The 25,397-nt window shown below is 35.0% G+C and overlaps 1 protein-coding gene across 2 annotated transcripts in view; it reads left to right on the forward strand.

Moving 5' to 3' along the window:
* Positions 1-25,397, forward strand: part of camk4 (calcium/calmodulin-dependent protein kinase IV) — a 187,194-nt gene that overhangs the window by 99,719 nt on the left and 62,078 nt on the right. For both annotated transcript variants that reach the window (XM_088629361.1, XM_088629360.1), the window contains 2 exons: positions 3,953-4,035; positions 13,252-13,324. In XM_088629361.1, coding sequence (XP_088485487.1) covers positions 3,953-4,035; positions 13,252-13,324 — 156 coding nt within the window. The remainder of the gene's footprint in view (positions 1-3,952; positions 4,036-13,251; positions 13,325-25,397) is intronic.

A 25,397-nucleotide genomic window follows, 5' to 3' on the forward strand; every position in this document is an offset into this window, starting at 1 on the left:
CCAGTTCATATCAGAATGTCATTCAATTAATAGGAAATGTTATATTTGGTTGCTGTATGAAATTACTTGCTAAGTAATGCTCTTAACACATTGCAGGATACAGTATGGACAACAAGAGCAATTCATGTAAAGGATTCCAATATGATTGTCTTACAGTTTGAGCAGATTAAAATACAATACAGCACAACAGAGTTCAATACAGTTTTGATTTCCTTACAGGGAAGAGTAAAATACGGCAGTGCTGGTGATAACAGTTTGCATAATTTGTCAACTGCGAGGCAATTATATTGCAAGACTTACTGGTACTGGTACTGAGTAGAGAATGGAAGCAGGTCACAGTTTTTGGTGTTCCCAGGTAGCTTCGAGTACCATAGGAGGCACATGAAGTAAAGTGTCCGTGCACAGAAAGATTTTTTTCGATCAACAGTCTTATCCTCTTTTGTGGGAAATGATTGATACTATAATGTTTGACCATTAATTTGTATTTGTGTTTGACCAAACACACTTAAAGGAATATATTGTATTACGTCAATGAAATGCATATTCATTTTGTGTTGCAAAATGGGTTTTTGCTGTCGAACAATAAAAATAATAAGCGGACATTTTTATATCATTATTTTACATCGTGCCTCTCATGTAAAAATATCCCAGAATTTTTAACAACCATAAAAAACACTTACCAGAAATAAAAACACATTCAATAGCAAACAATAGATGCATACAAAGAATGATGGCAAAGACATGAAGATAAACGATCAATTCGGATTTAAATGAGCTAGTGTTGTATTGGTCCTTTATATTCACAGGAAGATTGTTCCACAGTGTTGGTGGCAAAACAAAATAATTTTAACCATTGAGTGGTTGTCATTTAGTTGAGGTGTGCATCATAGGCCAGAGTCAGAGTACAGATCGACGATTACATTGAAAACTGTATAGTGGGGAAAAAACAATATTGTAATTTGCTGCTCAGTGTAATTTCACCTATAGTAGCTCTTTCTCAGATTTTTTTAGGGGTTCGCATAAACATTAATGTATTGTTGTATTTTTTTCACTGCCATATTTGCATTCCATACTGCATTGTAAAATATTGTCAATCAAAAGTGCTTACCATAAAAAGCAGCTATAGTAATGAAAATTATTAAAGGTGTCATTTACCAGCCTGTTTACTTAGTCTAATTAGACTGTTAAATTCTCCAATGTGATTAAAACAAAATACAAAGAAAGATAATGCAACAATTAAGATTGGATATTTTTGGAAGCTTCAGTCAATAATGATTTTGTACAGCATATCATATATAATGCATCCTACCTCAAGCACGACCTAACGAGGTTTTATTAAGGAATGTAGTGTTCACCATCATACACAGTCACACTATGCCCTAAGCCTTCCCTCTTGAACCACATGTTTTTGATGTAGAGCAGGAGTAGTCTTGAGGTGTGCAAACATTTGAGGTTTCACTACATGCAACATCAGTCGTTAAATACGGCTCACGGTCCAACTGAATGTCATTTCTTTCATCTCTAAACAAACATTTTGACAATACGAGGAACATAACGTGTTCATTCATATTGTGAAGACCTGATTCAAAAAAGGTGAAGCAAATTGAATAAGGAAAATTTATCAATAGTGCTGTTTATTAGAAGCCTTGTACTATTAAATACATTTAATCCTGTCTGTTCCATGACAAAAATTATAGTATGAATAACATAACATGTTTGTTCATGTTGAGCAAGATTGATTCAAAATTGGCATAGTAAACTTAGTAAGGTAAACATAGGCAATACCTCTCTCTGTTTATTCAAAGTTAATGAAATAATAGCTTTACTCTGTCAACACTTCATGCCTAAAATACGTATGAATCTCAAGTAGGCTAATGAAATGTTTTTTTTTAACGTAAAATATTAGTTTTAAAACGAAACCATGAATATTCTATTTTCCATGGCAACTTCACTCCACTTTAATAGGTTAGAACGTGAAACATCATGATTTTGCAAGGAATTGCTGCTGATTGCCTTCAACAAAGTCTGAAAAGCAGACTTGCAATAAAGGCACTTTAGTGGCACTCATGAACACCCCTGTGAAACACAAATTGGAAATGGAACACCTTTAACCCTTGCAAACTCGAGCAGTAATGTGCATATGAAGGCCACAAGATCACAGGTGTGGAAATGGGGACACGGCCCCATTTTTATTGAGCTATCTGTCAACAGGGTCCTTTAATTTACATTTTTAACCTTTGTAGAACACTTAACAAAACCTATGTATTCTTCTTTGGTTTCTTAATAATGCCCAAAGCTTATATAGCAGTAGATAATAATAATAATAATAATAATAATAATAATAATAATAATAATAATAATAATAATAATAATTTACTAAAACAATGTAGCACCAGTGAATGGTCTTTATATAGTATCTCAGCCTTGACACATTTTCACATTGCCGAATAAAAATGGAAAGTAATCATAATAATTGCTTACACTTAAATAGCACTTTTCTGGACACCCCTTTCAAAGCGTTTTACAAGTAAAGGGGACTCTCTTCCACCGCCATCAATGTGCAGCATCCACATGGATGATGCAATGGCAGCCATAGTGCACCAGAACGCTCACCACACATCAGCTATCAGTGGGGAAGAGAACATCTATGAAGCCAATTCATAGATGGGGATTATTAGGCCATGATTGGTATAGGCCAATAGGAAATCTGGCCAAAGAAAACACCCCTATTCTTTTTGAGAAATGCCCTGGTATTTTTAATAAACATGAGTCAGGACCTCGGTTTTATGTCTCATTCGAAGGACAGCGTCTTTTTACAGTATAATGTCCCCATCACTATACTGGGGCATTAGGACCACAGAGTGAGCATCGCCTGCTGGTCCCACTAACACCTCTTCGAGCAGCAACCTTAATTTTTCCCAGGAGGTCTGCCATCCTGACCAGGCTCAGGTACTGACCAGGCTCACAGCTGCTAAGCTTCAGTGGGTTGCCAGTTGTGAGTTGCAGGATGATATGGCCTGTTGGTAAATACTTTTCTTATGAAAGACGACCAAAAGCTTGGTGGTTTACCAAAGACAATTGAAATAGTTCAAAAACCAGTTGGCTCATCAGTTTTAGTCTAATAACTTGGATAATGAATAAGCTTTGTAAAGTTAGAAGACAAACATTTCTTTCTTCTAATTGATGTATCGAATTAGAGACAAATGAGACTTACATTACATTTTCAAGTAATTCTACAATCTGGAGGCTAACAGTGGGTGCATCTTCCTTTTTTAATTCATGAATGCATATGAGTTATTTTATGTTGTGGAATATATAGGTAAAATTATGAAAACAGAAAAGCTCATTCTAGAAGTAACTTAAAATATGTTTAGGATATCCATAATATTATGTTTTGTCTATTCATAATATTTACTTTATTTTTACTGCTTCAGCTGAGCTAAAGGAACAAATACTGTAGAGGTTGTCTATGAAAAGTAAAAATAACAGAATGTTTATGATTTGCAACCTTTATTTGTGTGTCTTCTTCTGGTCCAAATGCAAACTTTTTCTACTTTTTTTTTAACCTCTGTTGTATTATTGTTTATTTAAATCTTATCAGTGAAAACAAACAGATATTAATTATGAGCAGTGATATATTTTTGCCAGTTTTAAAAAAATATAACAATGTAAGGAAGATTATCAACAAGTTAGGGTTTGTCAGACTACTGGTTATTTTTTTGTGATATTATTGAAATGAATTAAATCACATAAAAATCACATTCACCCACTTCTTGAAATAGTGTACCAGATTAAGCAACAGACAAGGAGAATTTGTGCAGTTGTCTTAAGCAGAAGGATTTCTAAACACAGCTGACATCTCCATTGTTTAATTACAAAAGGGCACTTAGTATGTTTGTGAAAATCAGGAACACCTTTCAACATTTGAATACTTTTCTTGTTTCTTTTGCAGATCAAACTGAAAGAGATCTTTGAAACACCAATGGAGATCAGTCTAGTTCTGGAGCTGGTCACAGGAGGGGAGCTGTTTGACAGGTCAGCTGTATATTTGAGTTTGTGCAGAAAATAACAAAATCTCCTTTAACACTCCTTTTTCCCCTCATCAGTTACCTAATTTGATTGTTCAGCTACAGTTCAGTAGAAGTCTGAGCCTTCCATCACTCCATTCATTTTCAAAGCTCTTCTCCAATCCAATTAAGGGTCACAGGGGAGCTGTATCCCGGCAAGCAACAGGCACCAGAGAGGATATACCCTGGACAGGACACCATTTGGGACTCACAGACACAAACACTCACACATTCAAACCAGGACCAATTTTCCCAGAAGCCACTTAACTGGTAGGACTGTGGGACTGTGGGAGGAAACCGGTAGCACCTGGAAAAACCTACAGAAACATGGGGAGAACATACAAACTCCATGCAGATAGCACCCCAGGAATTGAACCCAGGGCCCCAGCAAAGCATACCATTTAGTTTAATACACTATACAGTAAGTACATTTCGTATCAAGTGATTGCCAGGAAAGAGAAGGTTAAACTATGTACCGTTAGGTATTAATTGAGATCCTAAGCAAAAACTGCTAAAGAGGAATATTTTTAGTATAGTTAAGTTTGACATTTACAGAAATGAAAATTTGCTGAACCCTATGTTAATATTTCTGTAAAGAAGGCTTTTATGGATAAAAGCACACAAATCTAAAAGCTGATGTATTAGTTTGTCTTGAAAAAGCTACAGTAAAGTTATGTACATTTTTTATTATATATGAATCAAAACATTTGAATATAAATACCCATTTACTCATGCATATATTGTGCACTGCAAAAGCCTATGACAATATTCCCACAACAAGTCTGGTTGATTGGGGGGCTAAATATGCCCTTTCATATACAGTAGATACCAAGACTGACTTTACTGGTGATATTACTGTAGCTGTGAATTGCTGTGAATCATGACAGTGTTTCTCCCAGGGCAATCTTGAAAATGAGACAATACACCTGTAGAGAATGTGAATACTGTATATGTACAGTATGTACTAATATATTCTGAGAATAAATCCCTCATCAGAGGTTTATTGATGATTGTTTGCCATGATTAAGTGGCCTGTTCAAACTGTCTCATACTGTACCTTCAGAGAGCTTGGGATCTGTGGGCTTTTCCTAGCCTAACAATTCAGAACTCTTCAAAAGAATAGCTGAATCCAAAAGAATTAGGGGAGAATCGTCAGTCACATATTCTGTTAAGTCAATTGTCAACTTGACTGAGCAAACTGCGCATTGTTTCTTGGTTGTAAATGTTTGATAAATAAATGGTGCCTGTGCTGTAAAACTGAGGGCTGCAGTCATTGACAACACGATTTGGAAACTCATTATGTTATCTTTTTTAACCCTGAAAAATACTATTCAATGTCAAATAAATGTGTAGCACTAACTATATTGTTAGGGTATAATGGATTTACAATACCTTTGCAATAGAAATTATTACCAAACATAGGCCAGAGCCAATTCTCTCATTATTGTTTACTGGAGAAGAAGGGCTTGGCAGTTGTACTCTCATAAGAATTTGCCTTTTGGGAGAAGGGCCAGGACTGGGAAATTTGACAGTAAAGGTGCTCATAAAAATACAGTAACACCCCTTTGCATGAAAAACTGTGAGATATTCCAAAAGGCACACATTGTTTGTAAATATTCTTGTGAAGGAGAAGAAACATCTAAAAATGAAAAACTGGAATAAAAATTGTGCATATCATTGTGTAGAGAGAATACAAAATGGAGGCATGGTTCTACACTGTCATACTGAGCTAAATTGATTTAAATAAACATTAATGTAACAAGATAGTAAAATGTATAAAAAATAATGGTAACAAATGGATAATTACAGCAGAATTATCTCTGTAATTAATTTAATTTTATCCAATATGAGTTAGTGGAGCTCCTGCAGCTTCCATTCAACACTGCTGTAAAGAGGCTCAGTAACTCACTAAAGTAGATTTAAAAGCTAATCCCAGGTACAATAGAGTACGAATAACAAAAAGCAAGTTTAAACCTTATTTTATTGAGTAAAACTCACTTTGTATCAGTAAATTTTGGCAATAACATAATATTACATCACATACACTGTAGCTATCTCCTCAGTTTTCTTGTTTAGTGAATATTATTGTGTAAAATTAAAGATACACTGAGCACCTTTTTCAGACACCACTACTTAATTTATAAATTACACATACTGTATACTGATACATGTGCCTTGCAATGGATTGGCATCTGATCCAGGGTGTATCCTGCCTTGTGCCATTGCTTGCTGTGATAGGGTCCAGCCTCCCCAGCTCTGAGTCCCCCGCAACAATATATTGGATAAAGCAGATAGCAATTGGATGGATGTGCTGATACATGTATCTTGTTTACTTCTTATTAGTTAGAAACTTTTATTGTAGTTCTTTGACCCCCAGAAAACATTGGTTTGAATATGTTATAGACACTTCATCATAGACATTACAATTATATCATGGAATCATGGTTTGCCTGGGCAGTTTGAGTTAAGAATGAAGCATCAATGTTTCTCACTTTTTTACAATGCAAGTTATAGTAATTTCTCTTGTCATGCTGATGTTTACAATATATTAAAAATATAGTTCTTTATTATTGGGTTAAGTTTCTGCATTTTTGACTGCCTTTCATGTTACTGTAATGACTCTTGAAGCAAGTTCTAGAAAAAATACTGCTAAGTAGAAAGATAACATGAAAGATTTACTTTATTAACAGATTGTTAAAATCATTTTATTGGATTTCATTGTCAAAGTACTGTATTTCTTTGGCCTGTATTGTTGTATTTTCCCCAATGAATCTATCCTTTGGATTATTGAAGCTTCAGTTTATTGTGCTTTTGGAATACTGACAGAAAATGTGAGCACACACTTGCAAACTGTACCATTTACTGTTTTCTTTCAAAACCTTCAATACCCTGTTTGTTGGTACAAACAGGAGCTCTGCTTGCTTACTTTAGCTGTAGAAATTCAAGTTTCCTAGCAGCCAATAAAGTGTGCTAAGGATATTATAGTGTCTTGGACCACCATGGATTATATAATCCTTTAGCGGAACAAGGAGTTTGAGATAACAGTTCAATTACTTTATTCCACACTTGGGAAATGTGCATTATAGCTCCAAAGCCTACATTTGTGAACATGATATCAACAAGTCTTTACCACACGCAGTTCAACAACCACTGTACACCCCCTTAATATTTCTAATATTTCAGGTCATGAATGTTTGCATCAAAGGTTAATCAAAGTTTCCTCAACAAGCAGCTCTGCTGTCCAGCTGTGACCGCAGACTAACCTTTTAGAATATGTTCCCTGAATTGATTTAAGATTGGATCTTTAGATTTCCACTCTCTTTATCAGTGCAACTATAAATAATACTCCAAATAATCCAACGTTAAAACCTTTGTCCTTTGAAACCATGTCCTTTGATTCCTTTGTCATACATCATCACAGGAAAAGGTACTTAAAGCATTTCCATTTTCATGGTAATTTTTTTTAGGTTTCTACACAGTTTATTACTTTGAAGTGTGACAGTTCAGATATGGATCCTTGGAAAAAACATATGGGATGTTTGGTTTTCTCTTGTTAAACACCTACATCATGTTTAAAATTACAGACAGTGAACAGTTGACCAAATAATTATTTCAGAAACCTGTTTGTTCCTTATATTATATTTAATAGCACTCTGTCCAGCTGTGGATATCCTTTTTGTGCATGGACATTAATTCAAGTAGTCTCTCAGTTTCAGTGTCAATCTTGCGAGACAAGACTACTCAATGTAGTGAGGCATCACACAGTTAGACATCACACAGTCTCTCTGTGCTGAATAATGCACAAATACATCTGCCAATTGCTGTAGCTCTTCTGGTTGTGAAAATGTTTGCTCCCAAGCCAAGTTTGGAAGGAATGTGTAAATAGTTCAGAAAGCTACAAGTTACATTTGTTAGGGCAGGTGCATCAGCAAAGGCTTTAATTTTTATTTTGAATGGATGCAGACCTTTCTCATCCTTTTGATGTCCTTAACATTTATCTCCATTTTCTAGAAGTATACGCTTGGCTTTTATCAGATATGCATCTGCAATTTTCAGCCCTCAGTGTTTCATTCAAATTGTGGTTGAAAAATTCTGAAATAAAGATGGTGATATGTTATCACAGCTACAGTACAGTACATGACTGTAGGTAAACATGCCTTTGTAGTATTTACTGTCAAGTGCTTCTTTGTCTAACACTAGCATTTTGTACGCAGGACTTGTATCTGATTTAGAAAAATGTTGTCTTCTAGATAATACTGCAAGCAGTCCTCTATTTTGGAATGGGGTGCTGTTTCAGAGAGGAGACTTGATTTCCAGTCATTTTATAATCCTTTATAAATGCAGACTAATTCACATAACACTACAATGTCATCTTTAAAATTCATGTCTCTGCCATTTATATAGATTTAGCAGATATATATTTACAAAGTAAAGAAAATCTAATATATTTACAAAGTAAAGAAAAATCTGATGGTTGGTGTAATTTGATAATCAAATTGACTGGAAATCAGGAAAAAATGGAAAAAATACACCGTTCATATTCCGATTACGTTCATTCTGTGTCCAATGCCATGTTTTTTATAATTCACACTTACTTTGGAAACTCATTTCCATTATTATTGTTGCCACTAAATACATAGACAATATAGTTTTCATTTAATGCATCCTGTCTTTGTTCTGTAATACAGATAATAGCTGAAGATGGTACTAGAATTTGCATTGGCAGAAAACATTGGGAGTTATAAAATGTATTGTTTTAGACTCCACTGTTATAAAACTACATTTTGTGCAGAAATTTAGGTTACATTTAACATAGCAAAACATGGAATTATGACCCTGAGCAGGGTAACAGTAAACTACACGCTTGTTTATAACAAGTTTATGTCTTTCGCATTAGGTAAGCAAACCTATGGACAGTCTATCATTTTCTTTGCACTGTAAGATGTTATGAATCTAAGCTGTGCTGTAGCACTCTGTATGCTGTTTTAACAAACATTGTTTATGACACTGACAAAACTCATAGGCAGTAAGTGTTGAGATTTTACTATGACACCTAAAGACAGAATAGAGATTGTAGAGAGACTTACAAAACCTCCTATGGTTATTATATTGTTAACATTGGTTTAACTTTAGTAAATGAAGTAACTGTATAAAATATCAAAGTAATCATGGTCTGTAATGTTACAGGCTATAGTAGGTGACTATGGATGTGTCTCTAAAATTCTAAATACTGTACAGTGGGTAAGACCTAACTAGTGTCAACGCTTCTACTTTATAGAGCTTCAATCAAAGGGATGTTTATTTAGTTGTGCTGGGTGTAAGACACACTAATCCAAAAAATCTTCTGGTTTACCATAGTTATTTAATTTCTGGGTAGCTGATTAAGAGTATCAAAAGTGTCGGATAAAAAGACAGAGAGACATAAGGGAAGGGGTCAGAACAGAACAAGAGAAAGGAGAAGAGAGGGCACAGGAGGACACAGAACATAAAGCGTGTGTTAGGCAAGAGGTCCTTGTCCAAGGAATTCTGATTTCCTGAGTAAAGAATCCCTAGGTTAAAAATATATATATAGAGAGAGATTTACCTGCAGGTTGCATTCTATTTAGTTTAGAAGGAGGTTTTACATTATTCTAACCTTGTAGGTGTTACACGTGTTACAATTTTGAATACGTTTTCTGGGTGTTCATGAAATGCCTTGATTGAAAACTTGTAAATAGAACAACTTATATGTTGTATTATTAGTGTGTGGTAATTTTTAAATAAATATTTGTTTAACCCATTGTTTATTTTTCACTATTTTCCTCTCTCCTCTTCAGTTATTATACCTCTTTGGTACAATGAATAGTATGTACAGCATTCCATTATTTATAAAATTAACATTCAAAACAAAAGGGAAATACATTGTAAAATAGATTGTGAATAAGATAAGGATAAGAGGTGTAGAAAGATATGTTGCCATTCACATATTCTTCTATAATAATCAATATGTTTTCCAATTTAATCTGTGATACAGCCTCATTAATCTATTCTTTGTGAGAAGGTCCTGTACTATCCACCCATTTTTGCAAGATTTTTTTTGGCAACACAGACTGTTTTTAAGGAAACACATTATCAGCTAAGGGCAATTTGGGTGGATAGATACTCAAGTATTGTGTTAACCATGCATTAGTTTAAAGTGCAAGGCAAAACAGGCTAGCCATTGAAGAGTAATTGACTCCCAATTTCAATTTGGATGTGAGGAGACAGTTTAATCAAACATGGTAGTCAGTAATCAGAAACTGCAGTCATGTTTCAGTGCACAAACTGCTCATCACATCTATCAGTGTACTTTGTGTTTTGGAGTCCAGTGGTACAAAGAGTACAGTCAATATACTACTGAGCAGTACAGCAATGTGATATAGTCAGATGAATCATTCTTCAAATTTTCTTGACAGACAAATGCACGTGTAGCACAAAACTAAGGAACACTGCAGCCTTGAGTGCTTGGTTCTAACAGTGAAGGGTTCTGGTGGTGCTGTAATACTGTGGGTAACATTTTGATGGCATGGTTTAGGGACACTCATTCTCTGAGGAGGCAGGATCAATGTAATCTCTACTTAACGACACTATGTAATCATCTTCGCCGTCTCGTCTCTTGTAGCATTTTGTTTCATGGGTGTTTTCCAAGATGTCAGTGCCCTCATCTTCACAGCATGTGTGGAAGCTCAATGGTTTGATGAGCATGACACAGATGTTATCCATATGCTATATCATGTCTTTCTAATATCTAAACCCAATGAAGTATTTATTGGATATTCTGGAATGATGGCCTAAGACAGTGTTTTCAACCTCGATCAACCAGTTGATTCACTGTCTTCATATAGAATGGTGCCATATCCAACTTGCTGAAGTACATATGCACTTTTTGTACTGGGTTCATGTTTTTTATAATTCTCACATTTTATCATTCACATTGGTGTTTCCCATTTTTGTCCACTACCTACAGGTATCTGCTCTTGAAAAATTTAGTTATGGGTTGTTCATAGTTTCTAATAGTTACCATGCATAAACTGTAGCCTAAAATGTGTGAAGCGTACATTTTGGACAATATATTTTCAAATGAAATTGAAAATACTGGTATTTCCCAGAGCTGTGTTTTCTCACCTTTACCATTTTTTATCTATATGAATGAAAAGAAAATGAAGGGAACGTCTGTTAATTTGTTAAAGTATACAGATGATATGGTCCTAGTAGGAATGTTTACTGAGGAAGATAGAGAAGGGATGAGCAATTATTTTGAACAGTTAAGTAAACTGGAAAGGTGGCATCAGTCAAGCATGCTTCATATTAATACTGATAAAACCAAAGAACTGGTTACTTGTCACAGTGATAAGTTAGATTTTCAAACTCCCACCCTCTCCTGTGGAGATTGTGAAGTGTTTCAAATACCTAGGAACAGTAATAGATAAACTTTGCAGAGAGTACCAATGGCATTCTTAAGAGGACCAGTCAGTGTGTGTTTTTGATCCGGAAATTGACAGGGTTTGGAGTGAGTCAAAACATTTTAGAGAGGATTTATAGAATATTGATATGAAGTTGTGGTATGGTAGCCTGAGCTAAGGGGAAATTGTCCAAAATTGTTAAAACGGCTAGTAAAATAACTCAACAGAAGCTTAAAGAGCTGTATTACATTGCAGTTCAAAGGAAAACTCAGCTTATCATTGACTCTCTCCATTGCCATTTTCAACTGATGCCTTTAGGGAGAGATTTTAGAATGCCTATGGTCAAGAAAAATGTATACAAGAAATCTTTTGCTCCCTGTGCAAAAGTGACTGTTTCCTATACAAAGCAATCAGTATAGTGTAATGATAGTGTAATATGGGCAGAAAGAGAAGTGTGTGTATTGTTGCATGGTTAGAATTATTGTTTGTTTTTAACGTTTACATATTTTATGTTGAGTGTTATTTGTTTTCTGTAGTTTTGTATGATGATATCAGATTTCCACCCTTTTGGATGGATATTACAACAGTTATTATGTTATATATATTTTAAGTTATTATGGAAAAATATTTTTCAGTTTGACAGCTCAACAGTTTTGTAAGCCTACAACCTACAGTACTATCATAGCCATTTTATTTTTATAGGTCTAGCACAAACTCATTCCTAAGCCATAGTTTGTTCATTGAAGTATTAAAAAGTGATAGTGATTTAGGCAATCTATCTCTACCTATCTCGACAATAGGCACAAGGCAGTGGACATCCTGATCAGGGCACACACAGATGATGAACATTTCAACTTTGCACAGACATGCACACACTCACACTAGGGCCACTTTTCCCATAAGGCAATTATTTCCCAGTATGTCTTTGGACTGTGGGAGGAAACCTGGGCACCCGGAGAAAACTCACGCAAACAAGGGGAGAAATACAAACTTCGTGTAATATTCCAATGGAAAATGCAGACAGTTGGTAGGACAGAAAGGTGTAATGCGATAAGAAATTTTGGTCTTACTGTAGAAATTGTATATGAAGGCAAACGTAACTAAAAATGGGTAAACAGCAATGTTAATTTTAAATGCAATTTAATCTTGTATGTGAAGAGCAAACACTCTTTACATACATACAGCCTCAAATAATTAATTAAATTATGTTTTCCATAGATGTATGTCTCAGATATTTTAAATGTTATGGTTTTGTGGTTAAAATTACACTTTTATATGCTTAAATTTATTTTACTGTTATCATTTCAAATAGAATTTCTCTAAAGCAATAGACAGCGATGAAGACAAAAAGAGATAGCCGGGCTCTTCAGCAGGCCCTCCGTAGTGAAACCAACACATACTGCAGAGAGATAAGTCAAGGTGGCAGAAATCAAAATAAAGAGATTTTCTGAAACTGTATCACTGCCATGACAGTGATCTGCCTTTTACAGTTTTATATAACAGTATAACAGTAAAGCTTCTGAAACACACTTATTTGATTTTCAGCTTTAGTTAAAATGAAGGTCCAGGTTTGCCTTATTTTTCACAACAGCAGTTGAATTCCTATATTCTTATAAATTTTCTATTAATTTAGCCATATTACACAGTTTACTATGTTTACAATAGGAGAGACAAAATGCATATCTAAGGTCATGGAGGGCTTTTGTATTGTACCGGTCTTTGAATTTGCCATTTGTGTTTACATCTATTTTGTTTTTCTCTAGGATTGTTGAGAAAGGATATTACAGTGAACGTGATGCTGCCGATGCTGTTAAGCAAATCTTGGAAGCAGTTGCAGTAAGTCTTTGCTCTTTGTGATTTTTTTCACAAACTACATCTTTGGTTTTTACTGTCTGAATTATAAAAAGGATGTTAGTAATATTTTTCTGAATAATTTGTACTGTACCTAAGGCACCATGGTCAATCATTTTCAGTGACAACAAAAATGACCTAACAATTGTAATAATTTCAGCTGTGATGGTAGTACATAATATTACCCTACAGTTCCTTTAGTACTGTATAACTGCAGACTAAAACTCTGCAGGTGTAATTTGCATGTGTAATAAGAAGGGTACAGAGCAGACAGAACCCCATTGACCGAGAGCACCATTCACCACAGGTTTAAACTTTGAAACCAGACAAAGTTCTTCAGAAAGAAAACGTTTTGTCATGTTACTTTTCTTTTTTGAAGTCCTCCTTTTGGCTTTTAATTTTTTTTATACAGTAGATATTTTTCAGTGAAATCGGGAGTACCCACAGTGATCAATCTTCAAACTTCTTTTGATTTCCTAGAATTGATCTTCAAATAAGTTAAATTGATCCTGTATGTTCAGCAAAAGTAATTCTGCCAGGATGTTTAATACTATGACACAAGTAATGTGGTAGTGCAGAAATTAGAAAAAAGCTATGTTTTTAGTGATGCCTTGAAATGCTGAGGAGAATGACCTTGATATCTAAAACTCAATCCTGTTCTCAAGTAGCAACCACAATGACAAGCTAGAAGAGGTTAGTGCCATGACATTATAGTCTGGCTGACACTTACTTGTTCTCATAAGGACCCATTTGCCATGACCTTGGGAAGGCTGCAAAGTTAAGCTGCATTGTTACATTGCTTTTCTCAGAACTTCTAAGGGTTTTTCACACTGGCTTCTATAAATGGCACACTGTACGTTTTTTGCATTTATGTGCACAAAAGCTTGTACTTAGGATTTCAATATTTGTACTAAACATGCATTGCAGTCAGTTTAAAGTATCAGATGCATCAGATAAAGTAGCCAAAGTGATTGTGATCAATATAGTTTGTATCACTGGCTAATCACATTTCAAGAAATGGTAGCCATAATATGAAATAATATATGCTGAACAAAAATGGTATTTGAAAATTTGAAAAACAGAAAACATACAACAATATGGATACAAACAGACAATATATGCTTATGGTTATGAATGGTTATACAAAGCAAATAACCAAAATATTGACTATGTTTATGTGTTTATAAAGTGTTTGAAGAATAAATGTTTTGCTTTATTTTTATTTTCCATTTTGAATTAGCTGGATGATTTCTGGATTGAATAAGAGCTTGCTCAATAATGTAGGTTCAAGAGCTAACCAGTCATCCCAGAGAGAAAACATCTTTGAAAATCAGGTGAAGAAAAGATGTTTTGAAGTCTTGGTAATTCTTATTTTGTTAGTGTTTTACTAAGCTGGTGTTTTTAAATCTACTTGTACTCATGGTAATGAGTTTTCTAAAATTAACTGTTATTTAAATATTATCATCTATCACTATATTCTAGTTTGTGATGAGGTCACATAAAATATATAATCTTCCTTAGTTTTTGTTTTATTTTGTTTGGGAGTGTTTCCAGAATGGTGTGGTTTTCTTTTGATCAAGAGATGATGCTCTCTTACATTAAGGCATTGTTAAAGTGATGTACGAAATGTGCTTAAGTTAACAACTATAATAGGACTGGAATAGTCGATATGCTTATATTTTATAGATAAACCAAAATTAGCACAATTTAAGGAACCCGTTGTCTTTCTCACATTTGTAAACATCTGTTCATTACATATACAAACTGTGTTGATATATAATATTTAAGTGATTTTCTACCAGTATATCTATAACCTCTCTATACTTGTAATACATAGATTCTATTTTGTTGGGGGAGGGGCTTGTATTTTTCCAGGTGGTGTGGTTTCTTGCATGTGAGAAGTATTAACTAGTGTTATTGTCGTAATTGATGTGAGGTGATATTAAAGTTAAAATAATTAAAAACCCATTGAAACAGGGTTTGTAGTTTTATATTGATGAACTCGCTTTGTTATAGTAAAATTAATCACCTGACCCCATAAAGAGACCATGTGCAAATCGTGTAACTTTTATATTTCTTTTTTGGTCTCGCCCTTTGCTGATTTTGGCTGATTTTCATTTTTATACAGTAGACTTTCTAATTGAAATGTAGTGAACCAAAGGTATCAATTTCTTTTGATTTCTTAGAATTTATTTTAAAGTGAGTGCAACTGGTTCTGTACTGTACATTCAGCAAAAATCAGTCTAAATACTAGTAATTTATGTTGTTTAACCCTGAATACAATTTCTTGCTATCACAATGTACTCTGCACCTGTGTTCATTTTAATTATAAACTGTTTTTTCATTGACCCTACTTTTTAAAACATTTTTATATTTCTCAGAGAAACATAGTACTAAAAATCAAAATAACCAGTTTTGTCAGTTTTCACTTGCCCTAGTTAGACTTCTCACTGTTTTCTTTAAAAATAAGTGCAAATGTAATCTTTGATTAACTACAGTAAAATAAGGGAACCTAACCTAACAGTAATGGCAGTGTTTCTTTAGTCTTTCATTCGTAGCCTGAGAAAGTTTTTACAACCCCTGTATCTTTTATTGAATAAAATCCAAAACAAGAGGACAATAGTAAACACTGCATTACATTTTAAGAAATTGTTTAACCCAAAACCAAAATAAATAGAAAAGGGCACAGAATGCAATGTTTAAAAAAACAAAGTGTCCACAGAGATATGATGAGGTTGAGTTGTTTCCATTACCATCCCCCAGCTGTATACAGTACCTTAACAGCAGCTGAACATAGATAATTGTACCATGTGGATTTGCAGGCTAACACATTTGTAAAGAGTCTCTTTGATTCAGGCTGTTCTTTTAAATACTCAAATCAACAGTACATTATTTTACCATCTGTGATTTGACAGCAAAAATGTAATCATTTATTTTAAGTTAAGTGAAGCAAATATCTCAACTGCTAAAAAGAAACACGAACCAGCTTTTAGTTTCAGGACAATATTTTAAACTAGGCTTAGGCTTTCTAAATATTTGAACTGTCCTGCAGGATATTTGGTAACAATGCATTATTTCAAAAATATGTTTTTCATAAACATTACACTTAATTTAAATTTCTGAAATAGTCATTATCAAAACGATAATGTACAGGTTCATTAATGTAGGTTAACAGGCATTGAACAAACCATTAGTTAGAATAGTTTATGAAAACTATATTATGCACAAGCAATATTAAAAAAATCTTTTCTGTGACTGTTAATAATGTATTAGTTGAGATCTGCATTAACATTAAAATATTAATTATTATGCACTGACATTATTCAGGAGGATGAAATTCAGAAAATAGATGGATAACCATAATAAGATTTCTTAGTTGAGCAAAAGTAAGGCTTATTCAAAACCTGTTCTTTCTGTTTCTGTTCTTAGGTTTAATGCTTTTAACTGCATTTTTTCAGTAACCCTTGTTATTCTTTGCTTGATAAAGATGACAAAACATAACATCTGAGCTCTACCTGCTTGCTATACATTGTAAGGTCTTGTGTTTTCTATGAAGTCATGATAATGGAGCCCATTAGAAGATATACTGTACACGTTATGAATGAATAAACACTTGACAAGTCCTAACTAAGACCTGTGAATAAGATTTAGATTGCATAGATTGTATGTTCACTGCAGTCTAATCCTGAATGAACTTGAAGGGTTAAAAGACTAAATCAAAGAAACATCAGCTTTGACCAGAGAAGAGCAAGAAGCGTAGATCTTGAATCTGAATGTGCAGTCTTGATTGTTTTTCATTTTTATTTATAAATTTTGTCCACTTTCAGATTTACATCATGATTCATGCAATCTCACAATCACTAATTCCATCTTTATCTCAAACTTGCACCTGTGTGAAAGGAGCTAAAGGCAAATCATCATCCTCTAGTTTCACCTACCAGCCGTATCCTCTTTCTTCCAGCATAACCTAATCAGCATTAGGTCTGAAGGACTGTGCTCAACTCATGATCACCTGCTTAGTGTGACAGACATGCTTGGAGGCCCATTTGCCTATTATAATTATTATCATGTTACCTGTCAAATGCTTTGTTAAAACAAGAGCAACCCAATCCGAATTATCTACAAGCTTGTATATAGACCTTAAAGAGGATAAAGCCTCCCTACCCCCATCTTTCATTTTTTAAAATTATCTAATAACCTCTAATGGCCTGATAAAGCAATACACTTGAATGAGTAGCAGGTGCTGCAGAAAATACACAACAAAATTACCAGCATGAGAAGAAGTACAAATCAATCAAATAAAAGTGTCTTTTAATGGATAATTCATATCCTTTGTTCACTGGCAAACCTGACATTTGATAAGATTAAAAGGTTATTTTACCAGAATATGTAGGCTGTAATGAAAAATATGGAAATTGTATGCCTTTGTCTAGAGTGCCTCAAGGTTAGTAGGTCAAAGGAAAGTATAACCCTTTCAACACTGTTCTATTTTGGAGGATGGGTGCCTTGAGGCATTCAATATCAGATAAACCAAGGGATGGTGGTGGGAGTAAAAATAAATAATGAATTCAATGTTGTTTCATATAATGCTTTCTCCAATACATTGTTTTATTAACATGTACAGTATGCTTACAAATATCATAATATGACTGAATGGCCTTCTCCCATTTTTATATTTCTTATATTTTTATGTATGTTTTCATTTGAAAGCAGAGTAGCAATTGTTCTGCTATAAAATTTAAATGAATTCCTTTATTTTTTAAAAAATTCTTTGCCTGGCAAAACAATTAATACTCTTCCTGTTATGTCACATTCTGTGAAAATACAAAATGATGCCTTCACATTTAATCATCGTTGCATCACAGCGTCACAGGATCACAGGGGAGCCTATCCAAGCAAGCAACAGGCACAAAGCAGGGTACACCTCAGAGCAGACAGAAACAAACACAGACACGCACACACTCACACCAGGGCCAATTTTACAAAAGCCAATTAACCTACCAGCAAGTCGTTGTACTATGGGAGGAAACCAGAGCAGCTGAAGGAAACCCATGTGAACACCAAAAAAAATAGAAACTCCAAACAGATAGCACCCAGAGCCTCAGAGCTGCGTGGCAACAATGCTAACCACTGTGAAAGTGGTTACACTGTATAAATATGTATGTGGTTGTGCCCTCCTCTTACACATTTAATATTTAAAAACTGAATTCATTGCAGTAAATATGAGGAGAAACAGAAGAGAAAAAAAATGTTGATTGCATAAGTTTTCAAATCCTTGAACTTATTATTTGGTGGAAGCACCTTAGGCAGCAATTAACTGGGACCTGTGGCTAGTAGAACATAGGAAAGGGAGTCCTGGACTGTGCTGGCAACTCTGTGATCAGACAATGTGATTGTGGTCCTTGTGGGTCAACTGGCTCCATAGCTGTCAGGGGTCTGAAAACATAAATACCCCTGACTTGCAGTGAGTTGCTTCGAGAACCGCTGTCTCACGACTGGGTACTGAGCTCTCGGGGGAAGACAAGGAAGAAAGATTCCAGATAGAGAATTAAGCGATCTGAAAGATGGCAAGATACTCCAACCAGAATCAGTTTTACAGTAGCTAGGTGACTCCTACAGAAGACCGGATGAACACATGGACTCATGAAGCCGAACTGGAAATGAAACAAGACATTAGCATTCCCTAACTCATATGCATAGGGATAGGCATAGGCTCATAGGCACTGCCTCACAATTTGGAACTGGGCACTGAGGGTATGGAAAGAGGAGGGAAATACAGGGTGGTTAGTGAGTAGATTAATTCAGGTAGAAAGAGAAGGAGTTGCTAAAGATAGTTTGACTGGTTTCTCTTCACGCAGTTAGGAACTTCTCTGAGAGTGGCCCGACCAACCTGAGGTCAGGGAATTTATAATATTTATAAAGTGTTCTCAAGTTGTTTGGGGATAGCTTAAGGAGAGCAGTTGCCAAGACTTTCCACAGAAACCCAATCAGAAGTCAAGTAAGGACTTTGGCTGGGGCACTCGAAGACATTCATTTTCTTATTCTTGTGCCACTCCATTGTAGCTTAGGCATTATGCTTTGAATCATTTTCTTTGCTGAAAGGTAAATTTGTACCCAATTTTATGTCTTTGGCAGACTAAACATGTTTTCCTCTAGTTTTTCTCTGATATATTGTCCCATCAATTTTCCTTTTATCTTAACAAGCTTTTCAGTACCTGCTGAGCAGAAGCATTTCCATAACATGAAGCTGCCACCACCATGCTTAACTGTAGGGATGGTGTTATTAATTATGAGATGTGCTATGTTGGGTTTGCGTCAACCATAAAATTTGGCTTTAAAACAAACATGTTCCAAATTGGTCTCACTTAATCATAATACCTTTTGAGACATTTTTGCAGGATCACTTAGGTGCTTTGTTGACAGCTCTATGCAGAATATGAGATGGGTTTTCCACTCTGCCATTCAGCAAAGCTTTGTTGAGTGATCAGAATATCATTGACTTGTGCACATTTTCTGCAATCTCAGCCACTGAACTCTTTCAAAGGTGTTGTTAGGTTCACAGTGGGATCCATCATTAGTTTCCTCCCTGGCTCAGTTTGGGGGGATGGCCTGACCTACTGTCGGCAGTGTCTGGGTGGTACAATGCACCTTCCATTAGTTGATGATTGAATAGACTGCACTCACAGGCATATTCAGAGACTTTGTTTTTTGTGTACTCATCTTCTGATCTATGCTTTTTAGTCACTTTCTCTGACTTGCTTTGAAAACTCCTTAGTTATCACAAGTTTTTGCTTATACATTACTACCTAACCTCACTGAGACAGGTAATTTTATTCTAAAATCATGAGAACCAACTAATTGTGTGGCTCAATAAGGTAATCATGTGCACCTTAATTAAGGTTTGCCATGCAATTAAGACTTTTCCATTTTTATTTCATATTAATTATCTATGTATTTCTGTTAGTTTTTTGCTTTGACTTTGGAAATAGGTTGTGTGTATAACAAATTTTACTTGCTACTACAAAGTGTCATGACTGCACAATTTAATGCAACCAAATATTAAAACTGTACACTGAATGTGACATGACACTGTACCTTTTTTCACATTTTGGCAAATTTGTTTCTCTAAACTATTTTAATTGTTAATTGTTCATTTAATTGTTAAATTGTTAAGTTAGAGAATCAATATCAACATGGTAATGCGGTTTTTAAATGAAGAGAAGACTGCTTTAAATATTAAATGTTTTGGCATTTTCTTTCAAAAACCCTTTAAATTGGCTCTATTCATTTGATAGATATGGATGACAAGTGACAGATTTAAACAAATAATAGCTGATAGTAATTAAAGAAACTACATGGGAAATATTTTTAACAGTTATAAGGTAGAAACTGATTAAACTGGTAAGTGTTTCTGTGCTAATTTATACTTGACAAATTCCATTTTAAACACAAAAAATGATTACAAAATCACAGACAAATAGGCAAACTGCCCTTCAGGTATTACTGTATTTAGATTTAAAAAAATAGAATAGTAATATCTGTTATGTTTCTCTAGTAGTCTTTGGTGGTATATTGATTTATCACCTCAAATAAATGACTAAAGTGTACAAACATTTACCAAATACAATGTTTAAATAAGTTTAAGAGTTTCCTGTGAGAAATAAACCTAGACAAACAGTACATCTTCATGTTAATCTATCATAAAAATGTAACAGTTGCCTTTAACTACTGCAATAAGATTTAGTTAAGATAATTACACTGTGCTTATGTTAACATAATAACTGTAATGCACTTGGGAGAGAAAATGTACTGTATAGGTACTGCATAGTATACAGTATTCACTGTGGCATTCTTAAATGAGTTTGTGGAAGAACAAATAATCCTAATCTATTTCAAGAGAACCTCCAAACTCTTCACAATAACACCTCAAGAACTGGACCCAGGGCCCCATCCTGTGAAACAGTGCCACTGTGTTGCCCTATTTTTTATTTATTTTACTCTTTTATCCTTTCTTATTAGTTTCCTTTACTGTAACATGCAGTATCCTTTTGATATAATTTCAAAAGTGACTTTTATACTTTTGGTGGATGTGGAATGGCACCTGAGGCTTCTGTCAGTACTATTATTAATTCAATTTTCATTTTTTTTCCATTCCTTGAGGATATTAACTTTAAGTATCGCTTATTGTTTTGGAATTACTAGTCTTGTCAGTTAAAGATCTTTCTCTGTCCTTGTTGACTATGGTTTGGAACATACACCTTGAAAATCAAGTGATGTGAGTTATTTCATTCATTTCTTCATCCTTTTTTAAGCAGAAACTCAATATTATGGCAGTCCAGAATTTGTCTGTTTTACTTATTGTGAGTTATCATGATCACGTGTTTATTTGTCCGTGATTTACTTGTTTTGGCAGGGACTGTACTTGGATATATCGTAGCATGATGACACCCTCTGTAACTTTTCCTGCTGCTGGGAGAGGATCAGTAACACACATTTCTCTTCTGCATTAAATTTATTATGTTTAGTGTGACACTTGGAAAGTACGTGCCCATAAAAAGAAAGAATTACTTCATTAAAACAGCACTGTATAATGCAGTCAAATTTTAAAATGTTTAAGTCACTTTCTTTGGACAGATTGGCATGCAGTAAGGAAGCCTTCAGTGTTTTTCCACATAAGGTAACATGACCTGTTAATATCCTCAGAGAATGAAATGAAGATTGCATGCAGAGACAGTGGCCTCTTAATTTGCTATTATACAGGAGGAAATTAGCTTTATAAATCAGATTATTAGAACAGATGGGGGCAAATCATAAGATTGAAATTAATGTTCTCTTACATTGCAAGTATCTGTGAATGTGTAGATCTGTTCATCTTACTGTTATAGAGAAAATGGTATGAAGGAATTGAGGAGTTCAGAAAAGGATGTAATTACATGTAGAGAGATGGGAATAAAAAAATGTTTCAGCTAGCACTTGGTAATGAACAAGGGTCGAGTGGCTACTGAAGTGTTGTTAAGAGAGAATTAAACTGTGTTTATTGAACTTGGACAGGAAGACTGTGCCATCTGGGACTTAACGGCAAAGCTTCTTGAACAACTGTTAACTTAGTGACACTAAACATATTAGTTCAGAGACCTTTTCTTGGTTACTTGACAGTAAAATAATACAGCCTGTAGCTTTCTGAGCTGCTGTCAATTTGCTGAACCACAGCTTGCTATTCTTGTATATACAGTATTTTTTCAAACATATAGTCTCAAGCCAAAATCGATATGTGTTTGCAAAAAAAGAATGCTTTAAAAAGTGTAATGTCTTATTGAAGACAGATTCTAGATTATGGTTTTTGTTGCATACCAGATCCCTGGACTTTGCTTTAAAGTCTGTCTAGCAACCACATTGAAAGCGGAACACACCGTGTCTATTGAAAGTGTACAACTCCTGTCAAAATGTTTTACCTTTTATCTTCAATTTCCCTAGAAGCAGATTATTAAAAAGTGGTAGTTGTTTGGCACCAGCACCATCAGCACCCTGCCTCGATCAAGCTTTCCCTCCATAGGAGCTTGGGCGGAGCAGTGGCACTGTGGCTAAGGTTGCCAGTTCAAATCCTGCAGCCAGCAGAGGAATCCTACTCTGTTGGGCTTCTGAGCAAGGCCCTCAACCCCAACTGCTCCGGGGGTGCTGTCTAAATGGCTGACCCTGCCCTCTAACCCCAAGCTTCTCTCCCTGTCTGTGTCTCATGGAAAGCAAGCTGGGGCATGTGAAAAGTCAAATTCCTAATGCAAGAAATTGTATATGGCTAATAAAGTCATCTTATCTCATAGTGAATGACCAAGCAAGAGGGTAGACTGATCAGAGAGGCTATCAAAGGGCAACATTGAAAGAGCTTCAGGCTTTTATGGCCAAGACTTAATGTCAAAGTGTACATGTGAGAACAATATTCCAAGCACTCCACAAATCTGCCCTGTGTCGCAGGATGGCAGGAATGAACTGAAAAAACAGCAACAAAACATTTAGTTTATGTTGTGGCAAAAGATTTTGTGGTCTGACAAAACTGAAATGGAACTTTTTGGCCTAAATGCAAAGCATTACATTTTATGCAAACCCAACAAAACACATTGCCCAAAGAACACCATCCCTACTGTGAAACATGGTGCTGGCAGCATCATATTATGGGGATCTTTTTTTCGTCAGCAGAGACTGAGGCATGTCTCAGGATAGAAGAGGGCAAAGTACAGAAAAGTCCTTGAGGAAAACCTGCTGCTCTCTGAAAGAAAGTTGAAACTTGGATGACCTTTCAGAATTCAAAACCATCCTCATGATTGCTGTATATAGCAGATCCCCATCTTGTGAAAAAAGAAAGAAATGCGAACGAACACGGTTTTTACTACTTGCTAGCTCTTCTACTCTCTTAAGTGTCCGTATCTGTAGATCTTAATTTTAAATGATTATTTTAGAATTATTCAGATCCAGAAGGTGCTGGCTGTAAATCTTTTTGGCAGTTTATTATTACCACTAACCTGGGACTATTACAGATATGTTTGCCAACACTCTCGTTTGTCTAATGTTGTTCAATATTTTAATACTCAACAAATCATGGGGGCATCCGTGGATATATCCCAGACACTGTGCGATATGATAGTGTATGACATGTTTTGTTGACTTTGTTCTTCTCAGCTCCATTTTACAACATCACCTGTGAATTAAATCAATTGAAAGTTCTCTCCAAACAAGTTTTTTATTTTAAGTACATTTTGTGCAATGCAGTTCAGCCTTCTCTAAACTCAATCAATCTGTATAATCTGGCTGACAGCTTTATTCAAGGTGACACTGTAGTGCATAAAACTTTTACAGTACTGCAAAGGTAGCAAGAACAAAGCTAAAGCCACAGTCTACCCATGAGCAGAATATATAACAGGCTTCCTCCAGTCATGACATTGCAGACCCTCCTATTGCAGGGACTTAGACTATGTCTCCATCTTTTGTAACAAAAGGCTTGAGCTTTCACTAGTATAAATTCATCACCTTGTACACACCCAGGATTTTCATCTGAGACGTTTGTACCCTTAAATATGACTAACGGATTTAAAGTGCGGTAAAGAAATAAACAGCCGGCTTTGTGGTTTACAAAAAAGAAACTAGCATTAAAAAAAGCAGGCGGATATTGCTTTTGCTGTGGTGATGATTATACACACCCCTTAGACAATAAAATTAATCTGCAGTTTTCCAGCTTGCCAGCTTGCTTGCTGCCCACACACATCTCTAACCTCAGAGCAATTGCAGAAGGAGGACTGCTGTAACAGGAATGATACTTATATGACAGCCAGCTATTAAAGTGTTTTTTAATTAAATATATATTTCTGAAAGAAAACAACATCCTGAAAGTGTATTCTCTAAGATTATACCTGGTGGTTGTGTGTGCTTCTTTTCAGTTGGCTGTTTCCTGAACAATTTAGTTAATCCACGCATGACTTTTATCTCACCATCAGCACTCAGGAGGCATTTAGTAATGCAGACAACTGGGTTTTGACCTGAACAGAACATGCTCCTGTCCCATGGCTGTGAACATGGAAAAGAAGTGTGAACTGTGTTTTACCCTCTGGAAATCAATTAAACAGTGAAGAAGGCTGGTTTTCTGATCACTGCAATATATTCTAAGATAAAGGATTGTTTCTTCTGTAGTTAGCGTATGCTTATAATGCCATTAACAGTAGTGAAAATTCTAAATGAGGGTGATTTGATGAAGGTCTTTGAAGGTCTTTGAGTGCCACTAATATGAAATTTTAAATAATATGAAATACAAAAGAAACTATCTTCACTAATGTGAAAAATTAAAGCAAAAGGGGAGAGTGTCAATGTTATTATTTACCCTTGTTGCCAGGGAGGTTAATGTTGTGCTTCCTAAATCAAAGGATGAAGGATATTACTCTTCCTGTTGAAGTACTATAGAATCACTTAGTGGCTTGGAAATGCATACAGTAGTTAAAAATTGCAATAAATGATCAAATAAAAAAAAAAACAGCTGGCAAATATCAGTTAAGAAAAAACAAGAGTCTAATGTCAC

Source organism: Lepisosteus platostomus, chromosome 4 (genome assembly GCF_059453375.1).
Source record: "Lepisosteus platostomus isolate fLepPlt1 chromosome 4, fLepPlt1.hap1, whole genome shotgun sequence".
NCBI classification, from domain to species: domain Eukaryota; kingdom Metazoa; phylum Chordata; class Actinopteri; order Semionotiformes; family Lepisosteidae; genus Lepisosteus; species Lepisosteus platostomus.